This window comes from Hippocampus bargibanti, linkage group LG10, assembly GCF_051943395.1.
Source record: "Hippocampus bargibanti isolate YZ-2025 linkage group LG10, ASM5194339v1, whole genome shotgun sequence".
Taxonomy (NCBI): Eukaryota; Metazoa; Chordata; class Actinopteri; order Syngnathiformes; family Syngnathidae; genus Hippocampus; species Hippocampus bargibanti.
Genome location: NC_142743.1, coordinates 18,960,422 through 18,974,664, shown reverse-complemented (window position 1 = coordinate 18,974,664; position 14,243 = coordinate 18,960,422). Strand labels below are relative to the sequence as shown.

Genomic DNA, 14,243 nt, shown 5'->3' with positions numbered 1-14,243 from the left:
AATAAAAATGACTTAAAGTGTCTAAAACGTACTTCAATTTGAAACCGGAAGTGGCCAGTTTCAGAAGGTCCCGCCCCCATGTTCGTGGTGTCACGGCAAGATGTCTTGCCTTGCTCGAGAATCAAAACAATGGCTTCAGATTCGGAGAATATGCTTTCTTGTTACTCATCCAGTTACGAATATCATTCAAATAGTTCTGAAGAGGAAAGCACACATGTTTGCAATCGATTAAAGAATTTATTCCCTGTCATTTTGAGGCATCAGGGGTGGGAAATGTCGCACCCAAAAAAGGCAGAACCTGGCGACAAAGCCGTGTAAGGAATTAATCAGCCCGTTTCCACAGGCTGATTAATTCCTTACATGGAGCTTTGTCGCCCTCTTCTGCCTCTTTTTGGTCCTACATGACATTTTCAGACCAAAGTACAGCAAAATGCATTGACTTGATGGAAGGACTGCTACAATATGTCCTTTTTTTGGTCAGGGGCGTTCCTTCAGTGACGTAAGGTGAGAACTCGTCACCAACTCAAAAACAAGACTTCGGGAATATTCAGCACGAGTCTTAAAACGTAAAATATACCTATATGCGGTGGAATGTTTGTAAAATATGCTCAGTAGAAGTCATTTGAAGCCATTTTACAAATTATGGACACAACTTGTCCGGAGACGTCGGTTGTCCTTTAAGTAATTAAGACATTTTAAAAAATGACCTTTAGTTTTGTCTTTGGATTATAAACATATTTTACCGTGGACATTTTATTTTCATCATTATGTGATCCACCAATCAAGGATATGTTTTGAATATTTCTCATTCAAAAACTTTCAAGCTCCTATGTTATGTTCTCGTAGACTTCAGGGGACATACTGTATTTGCATTATATCTGAGAATAGTTTTTATATACTGTGACAGACTTATTTGAGCTCAGAAACAGTATCGGTGTAGTCTCACTCAATTTTTTGATAGAATAACATTTTCTTGTTCTCGTTTCATTTTACTGTCAACGAATGAAAAAAACAGCGTGTGTGTTCCTCTATCCTGGACCAGACAATTTATGTGTGTTGCAAACTGTCCAGCTATAAAAGTTATAAAAGAAAATTTGGGAGCTGAGATGCAACATATTATAGAAAACCCATTCCGGCATTCCCTGCATGTGCACTTTTATAGAGGCAAGATTTTTCTCTTCAGTGCTCCCAGGTGACTGAAATGTTGCCTCGGTTTAGACAGGAACAGTGCAGCAGCTTTTCCGTAGTGTCAAAAAAATATGAAAGTCACATAAATCACCCCCGAGCCATTTAAAAACACCCAGGGCGTCATTGGGAGGTCACAGAAGTGACTATTTTGTGCGCATTACAATTTATTTTAAATCAGTTCGACGTTTACACTTCCGATGTTGTCTCTATTCTTATGCAAATATCGCAGATCACAAGTTTGTCCACAAAAATGGGACCAAGCGCACCCATTGTGTTGACGTGTCCTTTTTTGTACTGTTTTCAACTCACTTTCGACAACTTTGATTGAAAATGTGGTGTAGCAATTGTTAAAACATGTCAGTGTACAATAAGGTCAAATTCTAAGTCACGTTGTTTGTTCAAAGTGGACAACCTTTGCTGTCACGTTGTCAGGCAATAGTGACCTTTTCTGTCAAAGTAGGTCTGATGGTGGCAGTGAAATACCCGTGAAAAGATTAAAAAACAACAAGAACATATTCTGAGCATAATAAAAAATGTCAGAAGACTGGGGTGTATACTGTAACAGTGCAAAAAAAAACGTACATCATGCAAGTATAAAAAAAATATACAATAAAGTCTCGTTATATCGATATTGGATATATCGATAGTCCGGTTATATCGATATTTTTTCCGACTCCCGAGAATATCCATATAACGAGACTTTACTGTACTTTGTTTTACAATTTATTGCTATTGTTATGAGAAGGAATATTGTTTAATTTGGGTTTGATAATAATAATGATATTAATAAATTTTATTTCTGAGCGCTTTTCAAAACTCTCAACGACACTTTACAGTCACGGGATAAGAACTTTTTAAGGTTGATTATGGCCTTTGTATTTGTCTTGAATAGCTGATTGGCAATTGTAACTTGGACGTGTCTAAGTAGGTGGGTGCGGGCAATTTCTATACTTGGGTGGAGTAGTGTTCTAGTCATCAGTAGGAAGCGATACGGTTTTGACCGCTCGTTTTTGGCCAGTGATCGCTCGGTGTTTGCCCAGTGACTGTCTGTTTATTGTGTGATCGACACATCGGTAAGCCTAGCCTTTTCTTTCAACCAATGGAAGAGCTGTTGACAATTGGGAATGTGGACAGCGCGTCTACCTAAACGCCACAGCTAGGACTAAACAAAGGGCACTTTTCGGTAATAAAGTGTGCACTTTTAGTTCATTTCTTTGCTTTGAGACTGAGCCACGGCTGAATTTTATGCAGTTAGCACAGGACGGATTCTATCTCTATGACCACAGTCGTGATTGGCAACCAATTCGCGGCAGAGGCCACATCTCCCGATGACCCTGAAAAGGATGAGTGGTACAAAATGGATGGATGGCATCGTCTGGATGGGTTGAAAGACACCAGAGGAGCACCGATTGCCCGAGACCCTTCAATGTCCAGTATAATTATACAAGCAGTCACGCACCAGTAGAACCAGGAATTCACTGATTTCCATGGATAATGTCAAAGAAGAATGTTTCCCATCATACATGCATCCCTTATCCTAATGACAAGCCACCACTCTGTGCAGAGGCTGCAGTGCGGGTCCCTGTGTGTCCTCGCGCTAAACGGTCTTTGTTCCAACTAATCCTCCTTAAGTATCAACAAGCATTTGCATATGTCGTCTTATTTTTTAGACATTGATGCAAATACCTTTGACTGAAATTCATCTTGTGGCAATACAGCTCAAATAAAACGCATTACCAATGTCTGCACCGTTAGTCTGCATGTGCAGGTGCACTCGCAAGGGACCTGTGCATGTGTGCGCTCACATCCGCAGCAGCTTTTCCTCACAACAGGGTGATTGACAGAAGCCATTAATGGGATTAAGTCCAAGTGGGCCAGAGCTCCCTCTAGCAGACTTCAAAGTGCAGCAGCAACAGGGGAAAATATACAGACATGCGATTGGGGCATCTGTGCACCTGCTCGCGTGCGCATGCAATCACTTTTAGCAAAATAGACACGCGTCGTGGGAGAGTGAAGGAAAAATGGCAACATCGGTAATACTGCAACAAACTGAGTGGGAATCCATTTTGTAAAAAAAAAAAAAAAAAAAAGATGAAGCTCTTATTGTGATGGAAACTTGAAATGCCATTACGATCTCACAGATTGGAGTTCAATATATTGTCTTGCACAACGTCACGCGCATGTCGAGACGCTAAAACCTTCTGAGATTTGTTTGGCTTCTGGTCAATGTGACAAAGAAGTGGAATAAAATAGAAAGAAGTGGAATAAAATAGCAACCACAGTACAAACACGGGGTGGAGTGTACTTGGCTTCCAATGCAAATGATTTCACCTAGGCTGTCGTTTAAAAATGTCCTTTCTGTGCAGCACTATGCGGACTCTGATGAAAAATACAGCGGCTCTGGCTTTGAATCTCAGGGCTGGACCTCCCAGGTGGAGTTTACTTGTGAAGTTAAGTAAAGTACCACCCAAAAATATACATGTAAATGTAAATGGTTATACTATAGATCTTTTGACTGCTTGTCACTCAAGCAGTCAACATACTCCGATCTTGCGCAAAATGTCATCATTGATATTAGGCAACTTCCCGGACGAGCAAAAGCATTCCATTAATAAAAACATACAAAAACATTCAATACAGCGTTAGAAACCTTAGACTGTCTTCTTTCATCAGAAAAAAAGTTAATTCCTAAATTATATGGAACTGGAGTTATATGAGCTTGAAATGATATGCAAAATACAATGCAAACATACATACTGGTTTATATAGCGCTTTAACAACAGCTGAAGCTGGAACAAAGCGCTAACATGGAAAAAGGGGAAATGCTTTGTGGATAAGAAAAAATATTTCCAGAGGACAAGGCCAGCGCTTTATCGGCACCCAAGCAGGAAAAAACAAAACCCAAACAAATTCGAGAATGGTGCTCTACGTAATATTTTCAATTCCCGAATAAATTCATGAATGGCAAAGAATGAGTTAAGTGTCAACTCATTCACTGCCAGACGATGTGCAAAAACATGTCCACTCCAGTGCCGCAGTTTTTGTCATTTTCACTCCAATTTCAGGACCCACAAAATATTGAGTTTCGGGACTGCTTAAACTTTCAATACAGCGTAAAAAAACCTTACATTCTCTTCTTTCGTCATAAAAAAAAGAGTTAATTCCAAAGTTATATGGGTCTGCAGTTATCTGAGCTTGAAATGGGACCGGCTGTACAAAAGGCAAATGTTGCCCCCTCGTGGAAGGAAAAAACATTATGTTGCATCTACAGGGGCTTACAAAGGCGCAATCGCCCCGTTACGGCCATTTCAACAGCCCATAATACCAAAAGAAAGTAAGCTCCACCTGTATTTGCACCCAGAATGGAAATAATGCCCCTGAAAAGTCACCTAATGAAGCTTGTGCGCATTCTTACCGATGGCAATGGGAGCAAACAAGGTTGACAGGAAAAGCAGGCATCTGGTCCACATGACGTTCGCTTGGCCCGGAAGTAAAGAAGGATGTACTTCCTGCTTCTCACAACGTATCAGCACACAGGCCTGAAAAATAACAGATACAAACGTCATTTATTGTGCTTGCGATTGTGACTGGACTACGCAATCGTGTGAAACAATGGTGAAAGTCACAGTAAGAGCTTACAAGACATACAATACGATTTTAAAATGGCATGTTTGAAGGACATTGCTTCGAATCCTAAGAACACACTTGGGACTCGTAAAAGGGTTTTTAATAATTTATTATTGAAAAAAATGCACTTCAAATTTGTGCACCAAGCTTCATAAACATACAAATATTAAACAGCCCTAGCCGCTTCGTGTGTTCACACATTGATTCCTAGTTTTCTGCGTCATAATCTAATCATAGAGTGCAATATGTTGGATATCACTAGTTTATGTGTGTGTGTGAGAGGGTTGAGGCTGTGCTGGGATGAAAAAAACTAATCCTGATATGAAATATAACCCTGTCATTGCATAACATTCACAGTTATAAACAATGTTTTGAAAGCACTAATGAGAATGCATGCATCCCAAGATATGAGTCTGTAACCCCCCCCCCCCTCCACTGAAAAAAGAACTACAGTAAAGTCTCGTTATATCGATATTCAAGGTAGTCCGAAAAAATATCGATATAACCGGGACTATCGATATATCCGACCCTGTTTGCATGTAATTTTCTCCGTGCGTGCATAGAAATAGTATCGATATAACCGGGACTATCGATATATCCGATATCGATATAACGAGACTTTACTGTAATTGGTATTGCTTAAAAAAAATCAAGTCAAATGTTGCTTTCTATCGAAAACTGTGCTGCAATCTCAATACGGGCACATTTCAATGAGTGTTTTTAAAAGTACTACTACTAATAATAATAATAATACATTTCATTTTTAAGCGCCTCTCAAAACTCTCAAGGTCACTTTAGTAACAGGATAACTTTTTTTCTGTGGGTGAGCAGCGGCAGCCACACGCGCCAGCGTTCGCTCAACCCGGAAGTAACTCAAATAGAATAGTAAAACAAATAGATAGAAAGCTAGCTAGCAAGCCAATAGTTAGCTAATAGCTAGCCAGCTAGATAGCTAGCCAGCCAGCTATTGTACGGTATTATAATAATAATAATACATTTCATTTGTAAGCGCCTTTAAAAACCTCTCAAGGACACTTTACAGTCACAGGATATTTGTAATGAGAGGAATTAATGAGGAGGATGGTTTCGTTCGTCTTATTTTGTATTTTTTTGGTACTGCAGAAAACTCAGTAAACCAAGTTTCTGAATGGCCACATTTTACCCCGATTGATCCCTCGTTCCGGTCAGATATTTCCAGGTTACGTCCAATTCAAATGATATGACCATTTACGGCGGTGTTTCAACAGTAACTGCGGATCAAATACCTAAAAGCCCTCGCGGGGAAGCTGAGGGGGGTGCACGGGAATGGAGAAAAGCAGCAAGTCGGAGCCATGAGAAATATATCATGTGTAACAGAGACTATTGATCAAGGTGACCATACGGTTTGCGACCCTGCGGAGACCGAGAGACGGAGAGCATCTCCATCATCTCATGCTGTGTAGGCAAGTCGCCGCATTGCTTCTGCTGCAACTGTGACGTGAAGAGAAGGTTTCTATTTCATAGATTTAAACTGTCGAGCTGACACGCTGACCTTCTGTAAGCACCAGAGACGTGCTGCATATGCATAATGCATCCTCTGGGCAGCCTCAATGACAAAAAAAAAGCTTTATGCTGGAGGAAGTACAGAAAGACATGGACACACTTGAGATTGCGCTTCACACAATACACACACAAGACGCAAAACGGCGTGTTCACCTGTTTTTTTTTTTTGACATGGTGCTTTCAAAGGGGTCCAAATAAATCTTGAATTGGAAAATTGACTCCAAATTATGGTAGTAAATTACAATTAGCACCTAGCAGCTGGATAAATGTTCAACCTGTTGCAGATTACTCTACATCCATATAAATCGTGTGGCTGGACCGTATGGGGCTACTATATAAGGTGCAGGTCAACTTTTAACCTTTAAAAACATATTACCTTGCCAAGTTTTTTTTATTGTATCCGATAGACCAATGGTGGTACATTTTGGCACTTTTGAACAATTACTCATTGTTCATTGAACTACTGAAACATCTGGCTCAATGGTCACGTTATAGCACAGGTGTCAAACTCAAGGCCCCAGGGCCAAATCTGGCCCATCCACATCATTTTATAACAATAATAATAATAATAACAATAATACATTGTATTTATAAGCACCTTTCAAAACTCTCAAGGTCACTTTACAGTCAAGGTATATTTTTTTCTGTGGGTGAGCAGCGGCAGCCACACGCGCCAACGTTCACCCAACCCGGAAATAACTAAAATAGATAGAAAGCTAGCTAGCTAATATAGCTCATAGATAGCTAATAGATGGCTAATAGTGAGCTAGCTAGAGAGCTAGCTAGTTGTGTTAAGTTCATTCTGTCTCCTTGTTATCTGTTACAAATCAGCTAGATAGCTATATAGCTAAAAGATAGATAGCTAGCCAGCTAGATAGCAAATAACTAGCTGTATATGTTACAATTCCACTCAGCCCACGAAAGCAAATCCTTTGATGCTTGCTAAAGTCCGAACCCAAATTTCAAATTGTCACACATAAACCACAATAACAGTCATTATTCTTCACTTCAGATTTGAAAATTAGTTATTTATTAATTTGTTGTGCACTCTATCCGTAAAATATGGAGGAGATGAAACATTCTAATGGTTCCCCCAAATTCCTAACGGACCTCGAGAGAAAACTGTAACTATAATGTGGCCCGCGGCAAAAAATGACTTTGACATCCCCACGTTTGAGGGAGCAATTTGGAAATCGACAGCGCGACTTTCACTGCACTCACAAATGCATCTTCTGATTCACGTTTCACGTTTCAGCGCATCGCCATGCGCTGAAGGTTTGTGCTCAAAATAGAGTCTCTTAAAGGACAACCACTGTCACTTTTTTGTTTCCTAACTGACATCAGAAAAACGTGTTATAGCATCTAAAATACCCAAAACACACAGTATGATATTTTTCGTCAAATGCAAAACACAAATAAAAATGACTTAGTGTCTAAAAAGTACTTCAATTTGAAACCGGATGTGGCCAGTTTCAGAAGGTCCCGCCCCCATGTTCGTGGTGTCACGGCAAGACGTCTTGCCTTGCTCGAGAATCAAAACAATGGCTTCAGATTCTGAGAATATGCTTTCTTGTTCTCATCCAGTTATGAATATGATTCAAATAGTTCTGAAGAAGAAAGCATACATGTTTGTAATCAATTAAATAATTTATTCCGTGTCATTTTGAGGCATCAGGGGTGGGAAATGTCGCACCCAAAAAAGGAAGAAAAATGCGACAAAGCCGTGTAAGGAATTAATCAGCCCGTTTCCACAGGCTGATTATTTCCTTACATGGAGCTTTGTCACCCTCTTCTGCCTCTTTTTGGTCCTATACTACGTTTTTAGATCAAAGAACAGCAAAATGCATTGATGTGATGGAAGGACTGCTACAATGTGTCCTTTTTTTCGGTCAGCAGCGTTCCTTCAGTGACGTCACATACGGACCTGTCACCAACTCAAAAACAAGACTTCCGGAATATTCAGCGCAAGAACGTAAAATATAGTTATATGTGGTGGAATCTTTGTAAAATCCGTTCAGTAGAAGACATTTGAAGCCATTTTACAAATTATGGACACAACTTATCTGGAGACGTTGGTTGTCCTTTAAATATTGATGCAATATAATAAACACCCATTCTACAACTCGCCAACTACTTAAAGGGGCGAAAGGAAGAAAGGATAGCAACCGTTTCCTTGAATGTTGGAAAAGTCGACAGTAAATGCAACTCCAGTATCGTACGTGTAATCATGTAACGGCTCGCGTCTCACACACTGCGGCTTGATGTGAAGTCACCTCGCACGAGAGACACTCAAGGTGATGTTTCTTTTGAGGGCTCATTTCGTAATCTTCAGCACCTGACAAATCCCTAATGGCACCAACAATAGACACGCGCTGTATTCCAGACCCGTTTAAACAACTCAACAAGCTGCCCCATTTTGATTGATTGCTCTCTAACTCGCTTGAACATGAGCAATCTGACCAGCTGTCTCTCGGTTAGACACAGGCGGTATTCGCTGACATATGGCCGGACGCCACCAGCCGCAGCCTTCCACTGTTCCATAATTCAAAAGCTATTCTATCACTCAGTATGCCACTCGGCCGCCGTCACCCCAGCCGGTTAATTAACCCTCTCTTTTCCACAATGCTCGCGCTTTGACTTTGCGCGCGGGATCGGTTGCGTGACAGCCCCAAGATAATCCGAATTGAAATCATTCAAGTTCATAACTCGCAAGAGTCACATTCTTACATATGGCGGGCTAATTACGTGAGACTTTATTGTCCGCATTTGATGGTAGATGGCTCGGAGCTTTGATGTGTTTTTGTCGGTTCTTCATCTTCCCTGTTGATCTTGGTTCACGTATGATGAGGTAAATGGGCATTAATGGTGCTAATCAGCAGAACATATGCGATGTGTTTACACTCTCTGCCGTATGTTATGGCAAACGTCGTGTGCACCATTTGAGTCCGCCGTGTGTTAAATTGATACAATAATTGAGTTGTGTATTACAGGCGAGTGTCGTATCATTAGCCTTATGTGGTTAGTTATACTTGATGTTAACAACTCAAGTATTGAGATTGAAGGACTTTGTCTTTTGTGTTGTGTCATATAATCAGTGATGGGATATGCATGTCAACCCCAGGCCTTCAGTAGCGCTACATCTGAATCAATCCACAGCTGCAAGTGTGATGTGATTTACTACACGTCCACTAGAGGGTATTGTTAGCCAGGAAATAACTTGTGACTTGAAGAAATACTGTCCTTAAATTGTTCGCATTTTTACTATGAACGTGGGGATTCATGATAACTTCATAAAATTGCAATATGATCTCTTTTTGCTAGCTTCGGAGCTGTCCAACCTTTCTTAATGATGTCCATCTACTCTTCAAAAGTCCTTTAACAGTATATCTGCAAACAAATCAATTTCTTCTCCTTCAGCCATTGTGGATTGACACAACCGCTATTAAATTGACAGAACAATATATTTGCTTATGCAGCTCACGACAGATACATTGTGCTAGCTCTGGCTAGTATGCTGTTATTACTAGCAGCTAGTGATACTATGATTGGCTCGTGACTAGCCAACCATGTGACTAGTCAATCATAGTTTGCAAAAATTGACGTTTCCAGCGCCTTCTTGCAGGCCTTGGGTTGCCAACTCAAACGCTGATTGGTTAAAGCAACAGTGTCATCGACATTGATTTTTATGCCTGAGGGCCCGCAGAACTGATTGAGAAGGCGTCCAGGTCGATTTCTGATCCTAGTAACAAATGATGACTGAAATGTGATTGGTCAATTGCTTAAATATGAAACACATCTGGAAGCAGCACAACAGATAAAAAGCAATGAAAGGAAGCTGAAAGACAATTTGGAATTATTTAATAAAAATTCACGGACAAAATATAATTAACATTAGGGTGCGATTGAGAAATTTTAGGCCAGTAGAGAAGGCCATACAGGCCCCCATGGCCCACCACTGCATATTATATGACTTTGATTTCAAAATGGCACCTTCACCTTTTGCTGCTGTGAAATGTAAATTTCTCCACTGTGAGACTAATAAAGGCATATCCAATCCAATCCAATCCAAAGCAGCTCCTATGTTTGTTTTTCTACTTTTTCCTTTCCTCTGCCTTTCATAACTGTTGCAGTGAATTGGGAATTTCTCCAATGTGAGACAAATAAAGGTCATCTCATCTCATCAGATGTGTTAAAAAAATGGCAGTTTTGTCAATTTTGTTTGCAGGTGTTTTTCAAGCTACATTGGGATTTCCAAAGGCAAACACAAAAACATGAATTACAGTAAAGTCTCGTTATATCGATATTCAAGGGAGTCCGAAAAAATATCGATATAACCGGGACTATCGATATATCCGACCCTGTTTGCATGTAATTTTCTCTGTGCGTGCATAGAAATAGTATCGATATAACCGGGACTATCGATATATCCGATATAACGAGACTTTACTGTATGTGGAGTTCATATTTGCGTCAAAAACTAATTGTGGAGTTTAATATAATCAGGATGTTCATTCCTATCAATCATTCACACCTCTGAATTTTTTTATACAAGCACGGGAATTTAAAATGTGTATAAAATTACCTGACCTACCTAGTCTTGTCTTGATACTCATACGACTCAATCGGGAAATGCTTAAAAATGCACCTCATGTGTTGGAACATTTTTTTTCTTTTCTAATACAAATTGTATGCCCATAGAAATGCCCGTAGAAAAAAAGGTTTTGGAATTTGTTTTTCAGGACAGATTGTGTTGATCTTTGAAGCCCGGTTACATGTTTGTCTCTCCGATCAATGCATCAGTTCGATGCATCTTGAAAAGTTAGCCTAAAATGATGAGAACAACGTGTCTAAATTTATCACTCGATCCTCGATAGATTTCATGCTTTGAAGAATTAGGATTGATGTTCTGCTATATTCTAGCCCTGAATAATAACTTGTCGCAGGCTGCTGCCAGGGCCTGATAGGATAGATTGCTACCATCTATGAATTAATTGATGTTGTGCAGATTCTGTGCACCGAGGCGGTCTGACCCTCGCAGCGTGTGTGTGCATACATGTCCGTGTGCAACTATCCCCTAACGAGAGAGTCTTGTCTGTCACAGGACTCCTCATTCAGGGATTCTGTCTTCCACTAATGAATGCTGACCGGACTAGGCTACCTTGTCAACAGATGTCACATAAACACAGGCCTTTGCACACACACAAACAGTCTGCCACACACATACTTATCACGAGAAGACCATATAACCCCAACACACACCCACACACGCACACACAAACACACACGCACACACACACACACACACACACACACACACACACACACACACACACACACACACACACACACACACACACACACACACACACACACGCAAACTGGCCTCCCCCCTAGGCCTTGAGGCAGAGATTCTCAAATGTGCGCATGTCGTGTTTGTAACCAAGCTGGCATACATGCCCTAGAATTACATTGTGCATGCGTGTGTGTCTGTGTATGTGTGTAAGGGGCTGGCGGGGGAGGTTAAACAAAGATAAAACAAATGCCATCATTTTCTTTTTCATTGTACTTTCCTCATTACAATGAAATCCCGTTGTGGAATTCAATTGTGAGAGACACGCATGCACATAATAAGCAAAGCACATGTTTAAAAAAGGGATGCTAAAAACAACTGATGACAAATAGCTTTTTGGAATTTGAGAGCATAAAAGAAAATTAGAAAAGCAATATTAATTTTTAATAACTGGAACCTGTATTGCATATTCTGTGTCGGCGTAGGAAATTAAAAAGGGAAGTCAACCTAAAAAAACATTGAGAAAAATGTGATCTCTGCAGCTCTCGTCGAAACACGGAATTCTGATGAATTTTGCGTCTGTGGAAAATGAGCTTTGTCCATCTCAGGGGGCAGCTGTTTTTGCCACTTCCTGACCGAAAATGACCTCACAGTTGCTCAGGACTCAGCGAACCAGAAAACATAGCTCAATGTCAGAAAACAGATGAGTTCAGGAACGCCAAGGGAACCAAAAAAATAACCCATTCTAACAATATGGTTATTTACAAAATGTGAATTGAGTGAGTTAACTCATTCACTCGGGAATATTCGGGAAAATTCACGAATTTATTCGGGAATTGAAAATATGACGTTGAGCACCATTCCCAAATTAGTTCGAGTTTTGGTTTTTCTTGCTTGGGTGTCGATAAAGCGCTGGCCAGACCTTTGTTTTTTTTCCCTTTCACAAGGGGGGAGCATTTTCATTTTTTTTCCATGTTACCGCTTTCCACCTTCAGCTGTCGTTAAAGCGCTCTATAAACTAATATGGCATTGTATTTTGGACAGGCGCCCACATTCCAAGCTCATATAACTTCAGACCCATATCACTTAGGATTTAATATAAATAAATAAAAACATAACAGATATAGAATCATCTTTAAAATTCTTCTTTATACATTTAAAGCTATCCATAACCTTGCACCCCCCCCCCTTACCTATCTGACCTTCTTCAAATTTCTAATCCCTCTCGTTCCCTCAGATCCTCTTCCTCCCTCCACCTCTGTATGCTCCCCCCTGCCCGTCTCAGCATGATGGGGGACAGGGCTTTCAGCTGCTCTGCCCCCAAACTCTGGAAGTCACTTCCTCCCAACATTCGTAACATTGATTCTCTTCCCACCTTCAAAAATCATCTTAAAATCCACCTCTTGAAAATCACATTTTCCATGTAGCTCTTTCTCTTGTTTCTATTTATAACTGTATTTTATTTATTGTATTCTATTTGTGATTGTATTTTATTTATTATAGTACCTATGCTTGTTTATGGCTGTAAAGTGTCCTTGAGAGCTTTGAAAGGCGCTTAAAATGTAATGTATTATTATTAACTCTTTTTTTCTGGTGAAAGAAGAGAGTATAAGGTTCCTCATGCTGCATTTAATGTTTATGTACTCCTAAAACTGAATATTCTGTGGGTCCTGGAGTTCGAGTGACTATGACAAAAAACCCTGGCATTGGCGTGGACACATTTGTGCACATCGTCTAGCAGTGAATGAGTCAATTGATAGATTCAATGATTGATCTAAACCACAATGCCACAATTGCATTTCGAAACACATTGTTAAAATTGTTTCAATGTTTCCTCAACATCAGTCTGTGATGACCATCACACACTTTCTCAATATTTGAATTGTAGTTATTTGCATAATTGTCTGCGGGTGTATTTACTTTAGCATCGTAGTGCTCATCATCTCTGCAAGGGGTCGCTTGACAACAAACGCTTCTTTTATTGCTCTCCCTGCACTTCTCATCTTTCTTAAGACTCTCACTCTTTTGTGCTCCATTGGAGTGAAAAGTCTGAGCGGAGCAAAGCTCAGGGGGACGTGCGCTGTGTTCAGTAAAATGGCATGTGTCTGCCAAGCTATGGTAAATTACCTCCAGTTGGCGCGCTAGGGTGGGTTAAACCACCACGGACTCTTCCTGTGTGTGCGTAATGAGGTTGTATGGGTGACATAGTGTAAGAGGGCAGCGAAGCACATTATCATCAGCACCAGAATGGCAGACAGGCAGAAATTTGATTAGAGTGACTCACAGACTCGCACAGGTAGCTAAAAAGAAAATTCAGGAAGGGTGGGTGGGTATTCTTTGCATTTCCTGTAATGGCCTGTAATGAGAGAGACAAGCACTTGCAAACAAGCACGCACAGTAAAGTGCATCGGGTGGATACTGTGTAAATACACCAGGCACACAGTTGAACCACCTTGAGCGGTTTTGAATGGACACCCCCTAACCACCACCACCCACCCCACTGCCCTTCCATTGCAATCGCCCTCTGCTGATGAAGCGGAAGATCATGATTAACAGCGAGGGGGGCCCTGAGAGTGACTGGAGGCTCGCACAGACA

The 14,243-nt window shown here is 40.6% G+C and overlaps 1 protein-coding gene across 1 annotated transcript in view; it reads right to left on the bottom strand.

Annotated features, from left to right (window-relative positions):
* The window catches only part of adgrl3.1 (adhesion G protein-coupled receptor L3.1), a 174,270-nt gene that overhangs the window by 124,798 nt on the left and 35,229 nt on the right, over nt 1-14,243 (bottom strand). The window contains exon 3 of the mRNA XM_089005759.1: nt 4,604-4,727. Coding sequence (XP_088861885.1) covers nt 4,604-4,658 — 55 coding nt within the window. The 5' untranslated portion in view covers nt 4,659-4,727. The remainder of the gene's footprint in view (nt 1-4,603; nt 4,728-14,243) is intronic.